The 19,973-nt window shown below is 46.6% G+C and overlaps 1 protein-coding gene across 3 annotated transcripts; it reads right to left on the bottom strand.

Annotated features, from left to right (window-relative positions):
- Positions 1–17,335, bottom strand: Spindoc (spindlin interactor and repressor of chromatin binding). 3 transcript variants are annotated; one of them, XM_050137350.1, is made up of 6 exons: positions 16,955–17,335; positions 7,825–8,154; positions 7,600–7,749; positions 7,357–7,482; positions 7,005–7,205; positions 1–744 (listed from the first exon to the last, which is right to left on the bottom strand). In XM_050137350.1, the coding sequence occupies exons 1-6, from the start codon at positions 17,082–17,084 to the stop codon at positions 650–652; spliced, it is 1,032 nt and encodes a 343-aa protein (XP_049993307.1). In that variant the 5' UTR covers positions 17,085–17,335; the 3' UTR covers positions 1–649. The 3 variants fall into 3 exon arrangements, with proteins under 3 accessions (XP_049993307.1, XP_049993306.1, XP_049993308.1); XM_050137349.1 differs by having other exon boundaries at positions 2–782; positions 16,955–17,334; XM_050137351.1 differs by having other exon boundaries at positions 640–4,072; positions 16,955–17,334.
- Between the last annotated feature and the right edge of the window lie 2,638 nt (positions 17,336–19,973).

Genomic DNA, 19,973 nt, shown 5'->3' on the forward strand with positions numbered 1-19,973 from the left:
TTAAAAAAAAAATAATTTATTGTCAACAAAGGCAATATATACAACTGGATAAAAGATGCAACAGGACAATAGGAGAAGGGGTGGTAAATGGAGCCCTCGGCAGGGATGAGGCGGTTAAGAGGTAATGGAGGTCTCCTCCTGAAGGAGCCAGAAATGGGGGAGGAGAGGTGTCCCCCGAGGTAGTGGGACTCAGTTCAAACCCCATCATGACCACCTCTGCATAAGGCACTGTGCCAGGGGAGAATGGTGGGAGCTGACAGGAAGGAGGTATGGGGTCAGAGGGTGAGTCAGCGAAGGATTGGGGAAGGTGTTCTCCACAGGCCCAATGCCTATCACCCAATAGCCTAAGCCACCTCTGCCTCATTCAGGATTGTCCAGGGGCAGGCATTTTCTAGTGCCCCACTGTGACAGTGATGCCACTTCTCCTTCCACATTTTCCTGGCACCTGGTTTTAAAACTCAATCAGGTGGCTGAGCTGGGCAGATCTGAGATTTAAGCCAAAGGGGGATACTGCCTCCTCCCTCCCACCTTTCCTTCCTCCCACTCCTCCCTCTCCAGGAAAGTAAAAACTCATACCCCATTTCCTGCCTCTGGTTGTTCCTTAACAGTGGCACTGGACTCTGACAGAACAGTGGGCCAGTCTGGGTTGTCACCTGTTCCCACCCCCTTGGTACCCTGGGGATGCTTGGACCAGTCCTGTAAGAGGCGGACGGCTGGTGGCTCCTCCATCCGAACACGAATAACCTGGAGATCCAGTGTCCCCCGAAGCCCCGGAGGGGGAGCTGGGAAGGGATGGGAGCAGAGAGTACAGTCAGGGCCTTCCAATGGTCCCCAAAACTGCAAACCACAGACTACCAGGGTTTCCCATTTCTACAGCCCACAGTCTTGTCCTGGAGGAAGTCCAAGAAAAAGCATAAAGCTGACTCTTGATTGACCAGCAATGACTAGTCTCACAGCCCTTAGGCACAGGGCAAGCAAAGAATACAGCTTTATCCTTGTGTACTTGGCATGTGGGTTCACAATGCCATGATGCTGCTCCCCAGCTCCTAACTTCCAAGACTGCACACAGAAGTGATATGCTGAGAACACATCCACTGACTCCATGGAGTATGGGAGTAACAAGGCAGAGCACATCACAGACACCCTGGGTTAATGCTCCAGCTTTGCTCTGTAGCGTTCATCCAGGCTCCACATCCCCGGAGTTGACAGGTGTCACACAGTCAGGTGTCTTGGCATGAGGATACTGGGAATAGCAAGGCCAAGCCTCCAGATAAGACAGGTAGAACAAAAAAATGTCCTTGACTTGGACCCACACACATGATATTATATGGCATAGCAATCTCAGCTAGGCCTGGTGGCCCACAACTTTAATCCTAGCACTCAGGAGGTAGAGGCAGGTGGATTTCCATGAATTTGAGGTCAGCCAGTCTACACTACAGTGAGTTCTGTGACAGCCAGGTCTATGTATAAACTCTATTTAAAAAACAAAAAGGAGGGGCTGGAGACATGGCTCAGTGGTTAAGAGCATTCCCTGGTCTTCCAAAGGTCCTGAGTTCAATTCCCGGCAACCACATGGTGGCTCACAACCATCTGTAATGAGGTCTGGTGCCCTCTTCTGGCCTACAGACATACACACAGACAGAATATTGTATACATAATAAATAAATTTAAAAAAAAAAAGAGCTGAGAATACAGCAAGCTCAGTGGTGGAGCATGAAAACTCTAAGCCCTGGGTTCAATTCACATACAGAGAGATTCATCAAACCAGTGTGGACCACACACATGGTCATAACCCCAGCCTATAGGAAGGTAGAGCAGGAAGATCATAACCCAAAGTTCAAGGCCTGCCTGAGCAACTGAGTGAGACTCTGTCTCACGATAAAGAGTAAAACAGAGCTGGGGCATTAGTTCAGTGGCAGAACACTAAGGTGAGCTGAGCATCTTATCTGGGGGAAGCAGACATTTCTTCATATCTCGCAGGAAAAGTTAAGGCAACCTTAGGTCAGAGTAGTGGTAGCTGACAGAAGAGTAAACTGAGGTTTGCAGATGTGGGGTTGAGAGAGAAGAGGGTAACTCACTGAAGGGGTGGCGACAGCAAACCAAAGGTAGCAGTTTACTAGAGAAAGGGAAGCATCTCCCCACAACCCCACCCCCAGGTTTCTCTGTGTAGCTCTGGCTGCCCTCGAACTCAGATATCCAACTGCCTCTGCCTTTCAAATAATGTGGTTAAAGGTGTGCCCAACCTTAAGAGAATGGTGTCTGTTTTTTATATTTTATTTATTTATTTATTTATTTATTTATTTATTTATTTATTTATTTATACATACAGTATTCTGTCTGCTTGTATGCGTGCAGGCCAGAAGAGGGCACCAGACCTCATTACAGATGGTTGTGAGCCACCATGTGGTAGCTGGGAATTGAACTCAAGACCTTTGGAAGAGCAGGCAGTGCTCTTAACCGCGGAGCCATCTCTCTAGCGAGAATGGTGTCTGAAAGAAAACTTTTCTGAGGTAAGAAACCCTGTATGCAAAAAAAAATTCTGTTGGGGTTTTTGTTTTGGTTGCGATAAGGTCTTGCTATATAGCCTTGGCTGCCCTGGAACTTGCAGATCAGACTGGTCACAAACTCCATAAAGTCACTGCAATCTGCCACCTCTGCCTCTTGGGTACTAGGGTTTGTTTTTTGAAGACAGCATCTCACTATATATCCTCTGCTGACAACTTTAATCCACCAAGTAGAGGTAATGCCTGGCTACCAGTAGAGAGTGTGGAACCAAAGGGAGAGAGGGCCAGGTTGGAACCACGCACATCATTTCCTAGATACATATAAACAGTGCTGCACCTGAAGTATTATGACCACTGGGACCATCATGGGGCTAACAAGCTTACATTCTAGAATGGGGACAACAGACAATAATGGTGTGTTACCAACTGTAGGACATGAGAAATGCCAGGTATGATGATGTGTATCTGTAAACCTGTCACTTGAGAGGAAGAGGATGAAGGTCTACAAGGCTATATAGCCTGTTTCGGATTAACTCAAAGGATGGAAATGGAGGTCAGACTGTGGTCTTTAACTTTATGGCAGTCAACAGGCATTGGTAAAGAAAAAGCTTCAAGTCGGGCAGTGGTGGCGCACGCCTTTACTCCCAGCACTTGGGAGACAGAGGCAGGTGGATCTCTGTGAGTTCGAGACCAGCCTAGTCTACAAGAGCTAGTTCCAGGACAGGCTCCAAAACCACAGAGAAACCCTGTCTCGAAAAAAAACAAAACAAAACAAAACAAAAAAACCAAAAAAAAAAAGAAAAAAAAAGAAAAAAAAAAAAGAATAAGCTTCAGTTTGTTATGGATAAAATCTGAGCCCAGAAACTCCAGAGACAGAGGCAAGAGGCAGCTGAAAGCAAAGACTCCATCTTGGGAATAAATGGACATAGTCAGAAGGATGAAGGAGTCAGGAAAAGAGAAATAGCAACTTTGTGTGAGATGACAGAAGAATTGGAGATGATTGCCAAAGAGGAGAAAACCGATGGCTCCTGAAATGGGAGAAGAGGTAATCCCTGCTAGGGCCTTCCCCTGAGAGGAGAGGAGATAGACTTGGGTGAGAGGGCTTGCATAACAATATCCTTGGAGGTAGAAACATTCTATCCTGCAGGGAAGCTGCTTAAGCAGGAAGGTAAATAACTCAGAAAACCTCACAAAGTCCTGGAAACTGATCAGATTCACTAAGCCCCTCCCTGCCAAGAGTAAACAATGAAAGCTGAGCTTCCTCAGGAGAGAAGTAAAGCTGAGCTGTAAAACAGACTGCCAGACAGGTGGACAGTCAATGAAGAGCAGAAAAGCTGCCCGAGGCCAGACCCCTTGCCTGGAGAAACTGAAACCAACTCTACCTGGAAGAGTTTGGCCCAACTGAGGCACCTGGAAAGGACATCTTCAACCTGTTGAACTGTCTGTAAGCAGACAGTGTGCTCCAGGTTCAGTTTTGAAAGTAACATGTCAGTCATGCTGGGGTGGGCTCTGATGACACAGCGATCTGAGTCATTTCTGCTCCTGTAAGTAACCCCTCATTCATATGCCTATAAATAAACCCAATAAAACTCATTGGTTAACCAAATTGAACATCGGTGGTCTTTGTATTTTGGTATGTAGCTTGCAACACCCCATGAAAAGTTGTCACACAACAGGGCCAAGTACCAAGCTTGCAGCTAGATGTCTGAATGGGCCTGGTGGAAGGACAACAAACTCTAGCCTGCTGGGTGAGAGGCCCTAGCCAAGAAACTTTACTTGCCCAGGGTCTAGCTTCCATCCCTTAACCCTTTACTTTTGTACTGTTGGGGATAAAAATCCTTGTAGGACGCAGCAGTTTATGCTTATAATCTTAGCCTGAGGGGGCTGAGGCGGGAAAATTGAGAGATCAAGGCCAGTCTAGGCAACTTAATGACTGAAAAAAAAAAAAAAAACAGAAAGCAAAAACAAAAACCAAACTAGTGCGGGGGAAATGATTTAGTAGATTTTTATAGCACTGGCTATTCTTTCTTTATTTATTTAATTTTTTTTGAAGTTTTTTGAGACAGGGTTTCTCTGTAGCTTCGGAGCCTGTCCTGGCACTAGCTCTTGTAGACCAGGCTGGCCTTGAACTCACAGAGATCCGCCTGCCTCTGCCTCCCGAGTGCTGGGATTAAAGGCGTGCGCCACCACCGCCCGGCAGCACTGGCTATTCTTGCAAAGGACTTAAGTTCAATCTACATGGTAGAGCTCACAACCATCTATAACTTTGCAGGGGATTAAAAACCTTCTTCTGGCCTCAGCAAGTCCCAGGCACATGGGTGATGTACAGACTTACATGCAGCCCAAACAACACTACACACTGGGATTTTAGACACAAGCTAAACAAGTATTCCACACTAGCAACCCAACCTTCCTTATTTTCTGGTTTATATTTCTGATAATAACTATTATTATTGGGAGGAGAGCAACTTTTAGAGTTGGTGCTCTCCTATAGTGGGTTCTGGGCATCAAACTCAGGTCATCTGGTTTCTACAAGTGTTTTTATCCTCTGTGCTACTTCTCCAGCCCCTCCCTGGCTTTTCTTTTGACATGTGGTCAGCACAGGCTGAATCAGGCAGCTGAGTTCCAAAGCAGTATCTAGGACTAAAGGTGTGCACCATTGCCATGCTTGATTCAGTTTTCCCCTCAATAAAACAAAATCGTAAGGCTTCCTTCCCATGTTCTACTTTCATAAGCAAGACATGAGGAAAAGCTCAGAACTTAGTTAAGGGTCCAGGAGCTGGAGACTCAAGTCTTAACCTGAGTTAAGCACTCACTCTTCCAAGGGACAAGGAGATAAAGGATGGAATGGTGCAAATAAAAGTTCAGTAAAGCAAAGCCTGATGGGATAGAGACCAGAACCCTAAAGCAACAGAAAGCAAGCTGGGAGCTACTAAGTCTGCTGATGTGAATTCAATCTCAGGTCCCACACAGTGAAGGAGAAAACCAGACTCCTGCAGGTTGTCCTCTGACCTCTCTGTACCAAGCCATGTGCCCTCCCATGAGTAAAATAAACCATTTAAAAAAGCTTAAGCAAACAAACAAAAAGAAGGAAGGGAGGGAGGGAGGAAGGGAAGTTAGGAGGATTGATGACCAGTGGTGATCAGCTTCCTGGGTCAGCACTTGGGAAGAGGCAGCAGGATGAAGAGTTAAGTGCCAACCTTGGCTAAATGGTTTTGAGGCCAGCCTGGGCTATAGACTGTTTCAAAAGAAAAAAAAAAAACCCAAACAAAAACATAACAAAAGACAGGCATTGTACTTTTTTTGGTTTTAGCTTTTATGTTTTTACTCTGTAACCTAGGTTGACCTCCAACCTGCAGCAATCCTCCTTGTTAAGTCTCAAACAAATGGCTGAGGTGCCTATTTACCAAAGTGGACATAGTCACCAGGTTCTCCCAGTAGCCTCCATTCCCTACCTGTTACAGGGTATGGTTGGCATATCCCACCCTCTACCCCTGAATTCTCTACCCCAGGGGCTGGGCTGTTATTCCCTCAGCTGCCTCCCTTCCCTATACAGAGCAACCATTTCAGTTACCCCTCCCTTATTACCTTCTCTTCTTTGGCTGCTGCACCTGGTTCTCCTCCCCACCTCTCATCGTGTGGTTGAGGGGCTAGCTCTGCTCTCCCTATTATCTACAATACAGCCTTTTTTTTTTTTTTAATATTTATTTATTTATTATGTATACAATAGTCTGTGTGTATGCCTGCAGGCCAGAAGAGGGCACCAGACCTCATTACAGATGGTTGTGAGCCCCCATGTGGTTGCCGGGAATTGAACTCAGGACCTTTGGAAGAGCAGACAATGCTCTTAACCACTGAGCCATCTCTCCAGCCCCCTCTCTGTAGCTTCTTGGAGCCTGTCTTGGAACTAACTCTTGTAGACCAGGCTGGTCTCAAATTCAGAGATTCGCCTGCCTCTGCCTACCGAGTGCTGGGATTAAAGGCGTGTGCCACCTTTTTATTTATTTCATTCACTCCTGTCTCAGATTTCCAAGTGTTGGATTATGCTTGGTTTATAAGGAAACAAACTAATTACATACAAAAGCTCCTCAGTCAGTGGGACAGGTTATAAACACAAGCTGTCAAAGTTCACTAAGCTTGCTGGACTATGGAGTACCTATCTGATGTTCATCGCCTGTCTATGGTGCTCCACACCTGTTTAAATGGCTGAGTACCTCACTTGGACCCTGTATCACCACTGTGAGGGGAGTTCTTCCGGGGTTCCAGCTGCAACTAGCCTCATGGATGAAGTTGGGCATCAAGCTTTCGGAGGCCTAGTACAACCTAATGACCACTCTAAGAGATGCTCAGCACAGGAGCCAGCTTCCTCAAGCATTCAAATCCCCCTGTCCTTGGCCTTCTCTTGGGGGCCTAAACATTGAGCACCTCCACCCTGGGCTCTGGCTGGGATCTAGGGACTCAGCTTCCTTGACAGACCTTCCCCCCCCCAGGAGGGCTCACCTGAAGAGGGACTTTCTGGCTGAGGCAGGCCCTCTGCTGCTCCTTTGCTGACTTTAGAAGGGTCCTTACTGTCTGTGGTCCTGAGGTGCGTGTGGGAGAAGAGCTGGAGTACAAAGCCAGGAGGGAAGCTGCCATCAGTGAAGTGTCGGACTTCGGCTGGTGCTGAGAACGTCTCTGTGGGTGACTCAGGAGATGGGGGGTCTGGAAGAAGGCCAGGAAGAACTGTGAGTAGAGGAGGCAAGAACCCAAAGGCCTTAAGCTTCAGCTGAACTGCATGCAGGTGCCCTTTGCCTGTCTACTTCCTCATGGACTTCATGCTATAGCCAGGCCCATCACCCCTAGATCCCCTCACCTGGGTCAGGGTCCAGGTTTTTGGTCATATGCCTGCTTCTCTTCTTTCTAGGAGGCTCCTCCTCAGAGGACTCCTTCCATCTCTGACCACGGGCCCTTTTATTTCCTGGCTCTGTGACAGGGGCAACTGCAAAAGGAAAAACTTTAGCATTTTAAGGCTCTATGCCTGAACTCTGTAACCTCAGGCTCCTGAGAACACATGCCCACCCCAGCCCACAGAATAGGGTTTCCTCTGTTGACTGACCAGGCAGTTCAAGAGGGCGGAGTCCTCTGGGCCGGAGTCTCTTAGGGAGGGATGGGTTGTCCTCGGAGTCCAAGAGGACCACGATCTCTGCTGGCATCCTGGCAGGGTCCGGGTTGGAGCTGGGGTCTGGATGGCCATCCTGGCCTGACTCTGAGGGGGCAAAAGCCCACTGAGCTCCAGGGCCCCTACAGGCCCCACTTTTCCCTCAGCCCTCACCCTCACTACCTAGGCTGGGCAGGGATGGCTGGTCAACTTGGATGTCTTGCAGAAGGGCCACCCCTTCGCTCCAGGCTTCCAAGATGTTGCTCTTTTCAGAGGGGCTCAGGTCCAAGGTATGCGGATGCTGCTCCAGGATGTGTGTGCGAGCAGTATCTGCTGATGGGGACCGGATCTCAGCCCCACACACCATGCACAGTGCCCGTCCACTGCCTCCTGGGCTGTTCCCCACCAGGAACTCCTGTTCCCATGACACTTGCTGCTTGGGCTCCTCACAGCCTTCGACACCTGCTTCCAGCAGGTTAGGCCTAGGTGGCGGTGTCTTTTCCTGTTGGGTTACTGCAGAAAGGGGAAAGTGCTGTGAAAATGCCAGGAGCACATCTGTGTGGGGTAGGTGAGGGGTTCTGTGCAGTGCTCCACCTCCGCACCAGATCTCAACAGAGCAGCATGAGACACACAGCCAGGGAACCTGGTATTGCATCTTCACCTTTACATTACCTCACATCTAGTCATGAGTCCCATTCCAATGTTTCTGGGCTACCACGCACCCTATGTCTGCCTTGACCTCCTTGATCACCTGGCAGATATCATTCCAGTGAGATTTCCAGGTTTCCTCACCCACTAGTCAACTGTACCCATATCTGATGTGTAGATCACAAAGCACACCAGTCTCAAATAGTCCAAGCTGACCTCAAGTTTCCTATGTAGCTGAAGATAATTTTCCACCTCCTTAGTGCAGCATGCACCACCATACCTGTTATTTAAAGTGTTAGGGATCAAACCTAGGGCTCCATGCATGCTAGGCAAGCACTCCACCCACTGAGATATAGCTCTAGCCTTCTCCCTTTAAAGTATTAATTTATGTATGTATAATAGGGGGACACATATGCCAAGGAATACACATGGAGGCCCGAGGACAACCCTGTGGGATGAAGTTCTATCCTTCCACCTTTATATGGATTCTGGCAATACAACTGAGGGACATGCTTAGTTAACCAGGCTGGTCTTGAACATGCAATTCTCCTGTCTTGGCCTCCTGAATAGGTAGATTTATATGGTTTTACAACCAGATTCGGTGTTTTAGTTCTTCTAGTTTGCTTTTTGTGTTATGTTATGATAAACACCAAAATCAAAGCAACTTGGGGAAGAAAGGGATTACAGGTTACGGTATATCATGAAAAAAGCCAAAGTAGGAAGGATTCAAGGTAGGAGTTTAAATGAATAATGTTGCTTGAAAACTTGCTCCCTCAGCCAGGCAGTGGTGGTGCATGCCCTTAATCCTAGCACTTGGGAGGCAGAGACAGGCAGAATGACCAGGGCTATAGAGAAACACTGTCTTGAAAAATCAAAAAAGCTAGCAAGCAAACAAGCAAGCCAGGTCCCCTATAGCTTGTTCAGCTTATTTTCTTATATAGCCTAGGCCTACCAGCCTAGGGATGGTGCCACCCACAGTGGGCTGGGTCCTCCCTCCCATATCTATCAAGACAATCTCCAACAGACATTGCTCACAAGTCAATCTGAAGGAAGTAATTCTTCATCTGAGGTTCTCTCTTTCAAGGTGACTCTAAAAACTAAACAGTTCAACTCACTCCTTCATGCCTTCAAAATCAGTCTCATATGGGATGAGTTTTAAATACTGCCATGTTCAGTTTTCAGACTGAGATGCAGCTTCTGCCCACACTGGACCAACCAGATTTTGAGTGCTGATCCTGAGGAAATACTTCTCACAAAATTTGATCTCAGTGATGCCATGCTGGTCTTTAGTAATTACTGCTGATTCCTTCAGCACCAGGTAACCAACATCCATTGTACCAGTAAAACTTAGGTTTCACTTGTAGATTCTTAAAATTGAAATAAATCACACAAACTGCCCTGATAAGAGTCTACTTCCTGCCACTGGTGTGGTGGCACACATCTAACCCCAGCACTCAGGAGGCAGAGGCAGGTGAATCTAAATTCAAGGCCAGTCTGATCTACAGAGTAAGTTACAGAACAGCCAGGACTACACAGAAAAACCCTGTCTTAGAAAAGGAAAAAAAAAAAAAAAAAAAAAAAAAAAAAGAAATCAGGCAATGGTGGCACACACCTTTAATCCTAGTACTCAAGAGGCAGAGGCAGGCAAATCTCTGTGAGTTTGAGGCCATCCTGTTCTACATAGTGAGGTCCAGGACAGGCTCCAAAGCTACACAGAGAAACCCTGTCCCGAAGGGAAAAAAAAGGGGGGGGGGCTGCTACCAAACACTTAGGTGGGGATTATGAACAGCAGATGGAGCACTACTTGGTGACAGCATGGATCCAAAAACTCCCAGAGTTGGGGCAACAAATATGGCTCTCGTGCACTGAAGGAACCAAGCAGACCAGATAGAACCAGCCACCAAAACAGAGGTGGAGGTCCTAGCCATGCCACTTAGCAGTTTAAATGCTCATGTGGTCAGAAAAAGATTACAGATATGCAATAAAGAGAGATTCAGACAAAAAAACCCTGTAAACAGACTTTGGAGGGAAAAGAAAAAGTGTAGACATTCATAAAAAAGTAATACATACTTTTAAAATAAAGTTTTTTTTTTTTTTTGAGACAGGTTTCTCTGTAGGTTTGGCACCTGTCACTCTGTAGACCAGGCTGGCCTTGAACTCAGAGATCCGCTTGTCTCTTCCTCCTGAGTTCTGGGATAAAGGTGTGTGCCGCCATCACCTGGCTTAAACTTCTTAAAAAGTGAGTAAAGTAATATAAAAGAAAAAAAAAAGTCATGTAAAGATGGGGAATACACAGATTCTGGATCCTGTATTGCCTTTAAATTCTTTGGCTGCTCAGGGACACTGGACTATAAAAACTACTAGTTTAAACCAACTTACATATTTTAAAAAATCTTGACTTCAAAATTTAAGTCAAGGGCTAGAAAGATGGTTCATAGGTTAAGAGCGATCACTGGCTGCTCTTTCAGAGGTCCTAAGTTCAATTCCCAGTATCTACATGGTAGCTCATAACCACTTGTAATGAGATCTGGTGCCCTCTGGTTCTGGCATGCAAGCATATATGTAAGCACAACACTGTATACATAAAAATAAATAAATCTTTAAAACAAAAATAAAATTTAAGTCAAAAGGTATGTTGCTTTGAGGGAGAAGTTATACTTTTATTTCCATGGAAAAGGAGATGCTATGAATCCATTTCAGGTTAAAGAAAATCAGGTTTGATTAAAGAAAACTCCCCACAAATTCTTTTTTTCTCTTTTATTAATTATTTATTTTTATTTTATAAACATTGGTGTTTTTCTCTCAGGAATGCCTGCATGTGAGAATCAGATCCCTTGGAACAGGTGTTACAGTTGTGAGCTGCCATGTGGATACTAGAAATTGAACCCAGGTCCTTTGGAAGAGTAGCCAGTGCTCTTAACTATTGAGCCATCTCTTCAGCCCCTCCCTGAAAATTCTGACAACAGACATAAGCCTACAAAAACTACAAAACATGTAATTTTACCTGCTCAAATATAAAACAAAATATCATCTTAGACTAACTTGTGTACAACACACAGTCTATACTTGTATTAATGCAAAAATGTATGTTACCTTTAAAAGGTTATGTATTTTTCAGTACAAGACCAGACACCAATGAAAATAGATGGCTCAGGTGATACAGTACCTCAAAATGCCTCTTTTACAGACTCAACATCCTATATCCAAGACAGTTTCAAAGCTGCTGGCTGAGATAGTCCAGTCTCTCAAACTACTCCAGCTAAGATCAAACAATTATACCAACTTTGTCAAGGTTCCTCCAAAGACAACAATGCCCATAGAAGTCTAGAGAATGATGCTCACATTCCCAAAATATTGATTATGAATGTTTGTTTATTGGTTATAGTATTTAAAAAAAGGTTAAACAAAGGAATTAAATTAAAAGATATCTTCCTTAGAGAAAAAAGAGGAATATGATATAGGAAGGATGGGAAAAGGGCAGATTACTGAATCTAAATAAGAAAACAAACCCTATTTATCTCAAAATATTTTTAGATTTGGTTTATTGACACAAATAAAATTATTATTTTTCATATACTATATATATATGTATGTTTCTACTCTTGTTTGGAGTACTGTGCTTATGCAACTCATTTAAAAATGTAATGTATAATTAAAAAATAACAGACTAATAGTCATCTATAATAGTGAAACTTATATTGTTAGGTATGTTTTCAAGGGTCATGCACAGATATATTTAGGGAGATGGTCTTCAAATACTTCAAAGACCTACAGAATATGGCATTTAATGTTTAATAACTTAAAGCTTTTCATGACAGTGAGACACATCTGCTCCTGACAGCACCAATCTACTTCAGAGAAGATAATGGGCATTGGGGAAAAAAAAAAAAAAAACAAACTATTATGGAGTGTTTTTATTATGGCAAAGCTAGCCATATGGGCCAAGAAACTGCCCATGCCTCAATTGCTGACAGTATACTGTCCAAACTGGACCAGCAAGACCCAAAAGAAAGCAACTGTCAAACTTTGCTAAGACATTGTATAAAGTCCCTCAAATTTCCCTACCTCACAGGAAAGGAAATCGTCTGTCAGTTTTGGAAGGCTTATAGGCCAGAGCTGCATACTCCAATGTTACAGAAGAACCTAGGGTAACTGGGCAGGTAGCTAGGTGTCCTGTTGTTAGGTAACATTTCACCCCTCTGGGGTCTCTGACAGAGTTGATGACTAGACAGTCATAGTTAAAGTTTTCCATAAGTTATAATAAAATGTAAATTAGGTATAAAACTTGAGTCACAAAGATAAGATAAATAATAGAGTATTTTCTCTAAATTTGGCAAATACAAATGGGCTGGATATTGTAACTGTAATTCTTATTGTTTTGTTAGTTTTACTATGTCAAGGTTAAAACCTTTTTAATAAGACAAAAAAGGAACATGCTGTGGAATAATCCTTCTGTACACTGTGAATATGTATTATTCTCACTGGTTAATAAAGAACTGACTGGCTAGTAATCAGGCAGGAAGTATAGGCAGGACAACCAAACTAAGGATACTGGGATGAAGAAGGATGGAGTTAGAGGAGTAGTGACCACAGAGAGAGGAGCTTGCTGCTTAAGCGCTGCAAACTGTTGTGACGGGGATTTTACACACACACACACACACACACACACACACACACACACACACACCTTAGACAAAAGGAAGCCTGTCTGGCCCACGGAAGGACCAAACTATCCGCCAGGTGTTGCGGTTTTGTGTGTGTGTGTGTGTGTGTGTGTGTGTTATTAAGGGGTAAACTCACAAATCAGAATCCTCCGTTTGATCGGTTGAACCACACAATCCAAAGAAACGGCTGGTGGCAAAAGAGCAAGGGGAAGGAGAACAAAAGGAAGCACCACGTATATAGTATATGAGGCCAAGCCCCAGTAGGCCGGTAATTACAAGCTGTAATACTTCCTACAGCATCTTTTTCTTGGTAGCACCAGGATCAACCACAGTAATATATATTCTTTTTTGAGGGTGAGGATGCTAAATTTGGTCATTTTATTGTTACTAAAAGCCAGCCTGGTCTACACGAGCTAGTTCCAGGACAGAAACCAAAAGCTACGGAGAAACCCTGTCTCGGGGGGGGGGGGGAAGCAGGGAACTGCTACCCTGCTTGTTTCTCTATAGATTGAGGACTCGCTCAGCATCAGCCTGGTACTCTTCTGCCAAGTGCCTGTGATCCCTAGGTACTGTAACTGTCTCTGTATTAACTGGATTCCTTCATTTACCTGGGGCTTTAGGAAAAGGTAACATCTAGAATAGTCTAGGTCCCGGAACTTTTCTCCCATGTGACAGGACACCCTAGTTTCAACTGGTCTTCTTCCCCCCATTCTCCTAAACCAGGTCTTTGTGATGGTCACCAATCCAAACAGCACTTCTTTTACTCAATCGCCTTCCATCTTGACTTTTCTCACTCACAGGCATTTAGGGCACTGCTTGTCCTCCTTGAGTCTCTTACTTAACTTGCCTGTTCCTACTCACATCACTCTGGAAACTATTCTCTCAACCTCTTTCAGAAGCTGAAACCTACCAGGTGACTACGCCACTCCCCCCTGCTTTCTCTCCTCCAGAGCACAGCACAGCACAGCACAGCACCAGCCCTTGACAGATTTCTCTTTATGTCTACACCTCAAGAACAACAGTACGAGGTATCAAAGACAAGGGACTGGCTGCCTCAGCCCTTTTGACCCCATTCAGCCTCCTCCTCTGGGTGATTCTCACCTGTTGCCTGCTGACAACTCCTGTATTTTATTTATTTCGGCATTATTGGAGACTTACTGTAGGGTTGCATACTTGTACTTGTTATTTAGCAAATGTGCTACCAACAAGCTCTATATTCTATATCCAGCTATTTTTTTTCTTTTTACTTTTTGAGACAAGTCCAGGATGTTCAAGTATTTGTGATCCTCCTGTCTGCATTAGCCTCTTGAGTAGCTCAGATTACAAGCTTGATTATCTAACCTGGCAACTCATATTTATACCCATGGGACAAGAATTCTAGGTGTAGATATCCAAATGCTTAGTTAATCACTCTGCTGGAGCCTGTAAGAGACACTGTGAATGTAACCATATTCAAAGACCTATCCTAATCTTCCAACAAGTCTACACCTCAGCCCTGTCTGTCTCAGTAAACTTTCAGAGAAAATTGTGGGTGGTTTGAATGAGAATGGCCCAAAAGACTCATGTATTAAGAGCGGTGGTGGCGCACGCCTTTAATCCCAGCACTCGGGAGGCAGAGGCAGGCGGATCTCTGTGAGTTCGAGGCCAGCCTGGTCTACAAGAGCTAGTTCCAGGACAGGCTCCAAAACCACAGAGAAACCCTGTCTTGAAAATAAATAAATAAATAAAGACTCACGTATAAGAATGCTTGTTCCAGTTAGTGGAACAGTCTGGGAAGGATCAGGAGGTGTGGCATTCCTTGTTAGAGGGACTGGGTCACTGGGGATGGGCTTCAAATACTGTATGCATTCCCCGTTAGCACATTATGCTCTCTCTCAGGGTCTCCCAGGTAAGCTCCTATGTACTCTCTCTGCCTTGTGCTTGTGGATCAGGTATAAGCTCTCAGCTACTGCCCCAGCACCATGCTTTCCTGCTTGCATGGATTCTAAGCTCCTAATTAAGTTCCCCCCACCAGCTTTCCTGTGTAACCTGGCTATCCTGGAACTCGCTCTGTAGATCAGGCTACCCTTGAATTCATTCAGAGTTCTGCCAGCCTATCCTCTGCCTCCCAAGCACTGGGTATATGCCAACAAGTCCCACAAACAAGTTGTCTTGTGTTTATCACAAAAGAAAAGTCACTAAGACAAAAAAAACAAACCAAACTAAACTCCCTTTTCTTTATAAAAACACTGTTTCACTATAGCTCTAGTTGGCCTGCAACTCACTAGGTAGACTAGGATGAAACTCGGTGGTTGGCCTGCCTCTGCCTCCTGAGTGATAGAATTAAAGGAGTGCAGCACCACCCTGAACCCAAACAACAAAACTTTAAACTCATCTACTTTCTTCCTTCCTTCTGTTCTTTTATTGTAACTGTTATTTTTATTTTTCAAGACCGGGTTTCTCTCTGTAGTGCTACGATTAAAGGTGTGCACCACCACCCAGCTCCGTTTGTTCTGTTTTGAAGAGACACTTTTCCTAACCACTTGACAGGAACAAAATTCTTACTATACCCCCACTTTTCTATTCCACTTTCGTGTTCCCTAAAAAAACTGATTGCTGGGCCAGGGAGATGGCTGGATTGGTAAAAGCTCTTGCTGCCAGACCCTTATGAGCCAAATTCAATCCCACATGGTGGAAGAATTGACTCTCAAAAGTTGTCCTGACCTCTTCATGCATGCTGTGACACACAAACCAAGTAAAAAAAGAACTCATTGCCAGCTAACACTATAGTTCAATTTTCCTGTTGGCTGCCACCGGGATGTATTTTCTAGAGCAGGGTTTCACTGACCCTGCTCACCACTGTTCCGTTTCCCCCAACCCCCACCCCACCTGAAACAACGCTTGGCATATAGTTCCCCAATAAATAAATACAGTTGAATGAATGAACCTCTGTAGATGTCTATTTCCTTCTAACAGGGACGGTGAGTGGATTAACTGCGCGCCTGTGACAACAGCAGAGCAAACGCTCCACAGACCAGCACAAGCAGAAAATAACCTGCAACCTGCGTGCTGCAAACACTGAGAGGAATGTGCCCTTTATTTCTCGAATTTTCTAATCCTCCCTTCTTGAAAAGGGAGGGGCACAGAAATCCTCAAGAAGCAGGACTACGGACTTAGTTCTCAATCTCTTTTGGGCACTGTCTTACTCAAGGGAAACAGGCATTCCATCATAAGAAAATATTTGCAATTTCATGACTGCATTTAAACTCCAACAATGACTGATAGCCTTGCACAAAGGTAGTTCTTTGTTTTCTCCTTTGGACCAAAAGGAGCAGGGGAAGAGAAATGGAGAAGGGGAAGGGTGAGCGAGTTATTTCCAATTGTCTCTCAAATACCTCCTTTGGTGACTAATCTCCATGTAGATGGCTTAGTACTACCCCCCAAGCAAGCCCGCTTTTCTCAAACTGGGTGCTGCTTGCAGTTCCATTCAACGACGGGGTTCTGGAACTGACACCTGTGGCTGCTGCGAGAGAAGGCCTGGGGATGGGGTCGGGCGGGCTCTACTAGACAGGGCTTTAAAAATGCTCCTCTCGGGAGTTTAGCAGTCGCGCTAGCCTTCGCCCCAGTTATCGCTTCGGCGACCAGCCTGGGGCCTAGAGGCCTGGTCGCCCCTCGGCCTAGGACGCAGTCAGGCCGAAACGGGGAGACGGCGGCGGCGCACAAACTACCGTCCTGGGAATCCGGCCTCTAAGCTGAGCCCGAGAGGGCACAAGGAACCGGAAGACCCGAAGCGCTCGTTTGGTGTGGATGGAAGCCTCCAGACCCTGAGCGGGGGAGGGGAGCGGAGGGAGGGGGCTCCGAGAGGCCTGGGATTCCAAACCCCGGTGGGGGAGGAGCGAGGGCGCGCGCCCGCCGTGGACCCCACCGGGAAGGGCCCGGACCGCGCTTGGGGACCAGGGAATGGGAACCGGTGGCCGAGCCCCTTGTCGCCATGCGGAAGTGAGGTTCACTCCCCCCCTTACCTCGGAGCATCGGCTCGGGCCGCGGGATCACGGCAACCACCACGGCCTCCTCGTCGTCCTCTCCTTCCTCACACTTGAGCGTCACCTCGAAGCAGTCGAGCGCCGCGGCTCCTTCTGCTCTGAGGGCCATGGTGAGGCGGCGAAGGGCGACCCGATAGCGGAGGACGGGCGCGCAGGCCTCGGCGCGCCGCCACTGGCGGCGGCCTCCCGCCCCGGACCACGCAGGGCCCGCAGACCGTCTAGTTCACCCGCCCGCCGCCCACCCGGCCGCCCGGCCAGCCACGGCCTTCAGCTCGTCACGACCCCGGGCGGGGAGGGCTCGATCCGGGGCCCCCGACCCCGCCGCTCCCTTTTATGGAGGCTCATTGTCAGCGTCCGTCCGGCAGCCCCGCCTCCTGGCCCAGATGGCCAATCACGCGAGGTCCCGCCCCTAGCTCCGCCCCAGGCACGCGCTGGCCAGAACCCGGACGGCGCGCGGACTTGCTGGGTGCTCCTGGTCGCCGAGAGGCCTGGAGTCGCCCTCCGGAGGGGTGTCCGCAGTCGTGGGGACCCAGCAGGGCAGCCCCACCTGCCGCTGGCGAAGAGGGCGCTGCGGGGCGGCCCGGGCATCTCGCTTGATGGCTTTCCCTCGACTAGCCGCTTGGAAGGCATCCCAATGAAAAAAGAGCGGCAGGGGTGTTGGAAGGACCTCGGCTCAGAATCCTGCAGACAGCATCTCTTCTAATTTCCTTTGCGCCTTGTTTCTTTTTACTAGTTTATACGCTCGCGGGGTGCGGGGGGGGGGATCATTTTGGATCCTCCTAAAGAAAGATTCTAGATGATGAAGAGGACTGGAGTGGCGTGTGGGCGTGTGTAAACCCCCTCCCAGTGGAAATTATTTCCGCGTTTTAAAAAGCCCGAGTCTAGTGAGTGTGGCTTTTCCCCAGGACACAGAAAATCCCTTGGGAACCTCCAAGACCGGGATGCGGTTGCCATGGCACTACTGCCTGGCATTCGTGCTCTGAGTGGAGGCTGTTACAATGAATGCTTACTCGGCTACGGAACAGCCCATCATCCTCCTCCCCAGCCCTCACCAACACCCTCCTCTCCCCCCGCTCTAGCCCTGCCCCCCCCTCCCCCCCCCCCCCACCCCCCCCCCCCCCCCCCACCCCCTAGATTTCAGCTGAAAAACAGTAAAAATGTCTGGCTCTAAAAATTCCGATTTAAAACTAAAATCAGCCTAGAAACAGTAATCCGGGATGATCTGGAAGACTAGGAAACAGGAGAAATAAATATTTTCTTTCAATATTTGTTGTGTGTGTTCCTTGGGCATGCCCGGCACTTCATCACTGTATCACCAGCCTTCATTTTGTTGAGATAAAGAGTCGCTTCGTCGTCAGCCTGGCCTGGAGCTTCTGTAACCCTAGTTACCTTGAAACTGTTCCCCTTCCCTCAGTTTCCCTATTGTTAGGATCAAAGTGTCCTGGCAGGGTGGTGGTGGTACACACCTTTAATCCCAGCACTCCCGAGGCAGAGACAGGTGGATCTCTGGAGTTGGAAGGCCAGCCAGCCTGGTATACAGAGTGAGCTCCAGAACAGCCAGAAGTCTCAAAAGACAAAACAAGAAACTTAGCGAAGTCTAAGACTGCTTAGAGATCCTGTCTCAAAAAACAAAGCAAAGGCTGAAGAGATGGCACAGTGGTAAAAAACATTGGCTATTCTTCCCAAGGTCCTAACTTCAATTCCCAAGAACCACATGGTGGCTCACAACCATCTATGATGGGATCCTATTCCCTCAATGCAGATAGAGCACTAATATGCATTTTTTTTTGAGACAGGATTTCTCTGTAACCCTGGCTGTCTTGTCTTGTTTCAACTCACTTTGCAGATCAGGTTGGTCTTGAATTCTGAAATCTGCCTGCCTCTGCCTCCCAAGTACTGGAACTAATTTTTGTTACAATACTACCTGACCTTTAATGTTACAAGTTTTAAACTAACTTTTTATTTGCTTTTAAGTTTACTGATTTTTTAAGATGTTTAAACCACACACCCAATGCCCTTACATATCCTGAGATAAAGAAATTTACATTTTAACAGAAACATGAAAGATTCATTTCATTTCTTTTTCCCCTCCCTTTGCTCCCTTTAGCCCATCCCAGCTATTCTCCCATGAGTCCCTCCTATGGTTCTCAATTTGATAGCCTCTTTTTCTTTTTATTGTTACATACATATAGATGTATGTGTATGCACAAATACACATCAACACATATATACATAAACACAACCAGCTGGGTCTGCTTTGTTGCTATTGTGTATATGGTTTCAAGGCTGATCACTTTGATAGCAGCTTGGGTTACATGAGCTCCTACCTCAAGAAATTTCTAAAAAATGAGATGAGTGTAGTGGTGCAGGCTTTTAATCCCAGCACTCAGGAGGCAGAGGCAAGTGAATCTCTGTGAGTTTGAGATTTGATCAGCCTACATAGTCTACATAGTGAGTTCCAGGATAGCCAGGGCTACATAGAGAGTACCTGTCTCACCGGGTGGTGGTGGCACATGCCTTTAATCCCAGCACTTGAGAGGCAGAGGCAGGCAGATCTCTGTGAGTTCGACGCCAACCTAGTCTACATGAGCTAGTTCCAGGACAGGCTCCAGAGAAATCCTGTCTCAAAAACCAAAAAAAGGGGGGGGGGGGCTGGAGAAATGGCTCAGAGGTTAAGAGCACTGACTGCTCTTCCAGAGGTCCCGAGTTCAATTCCCAGCAACCACCATGGTTCCTCACAACCATCTATAATGAGATCTGGTGCCCTCTTCTGGCCTGCAGGCTACACGGAGGTAGAATGTTGGATACATAAAAATAAATAAACATTTTTTTAAAAAAAGATATCTGGCCGGGCGATGGTGGCGCACGCCTTTAATCCCAGCACTAGGGAGGTAGAGGCAGGCGGATCTCTGTGAGTTTGAGACCAGTCTGGTCTACAGTGCTAGTTCCAGGACAGGCTCCAAAGCCACAGAGAAACCCTGTCTCAAAAAAACCAAAA

The sequence above is a fragment of the Alexandromys fortis genome, unplaced genomic scaffold (assembly GCF_014885135.2).
Source record: "Alexandromys fortis isolate MF-2015 unplaced genomic scaffold, M_Fortis_MF-2015_v1.1 scaffold_3, whole genome shotgun sequence".
NCBI lineage: Eukaryota > Metazoa > Chordata > Mammalia > Rodentia > Cricetidae > Alexandromys > Alexandromys fortis.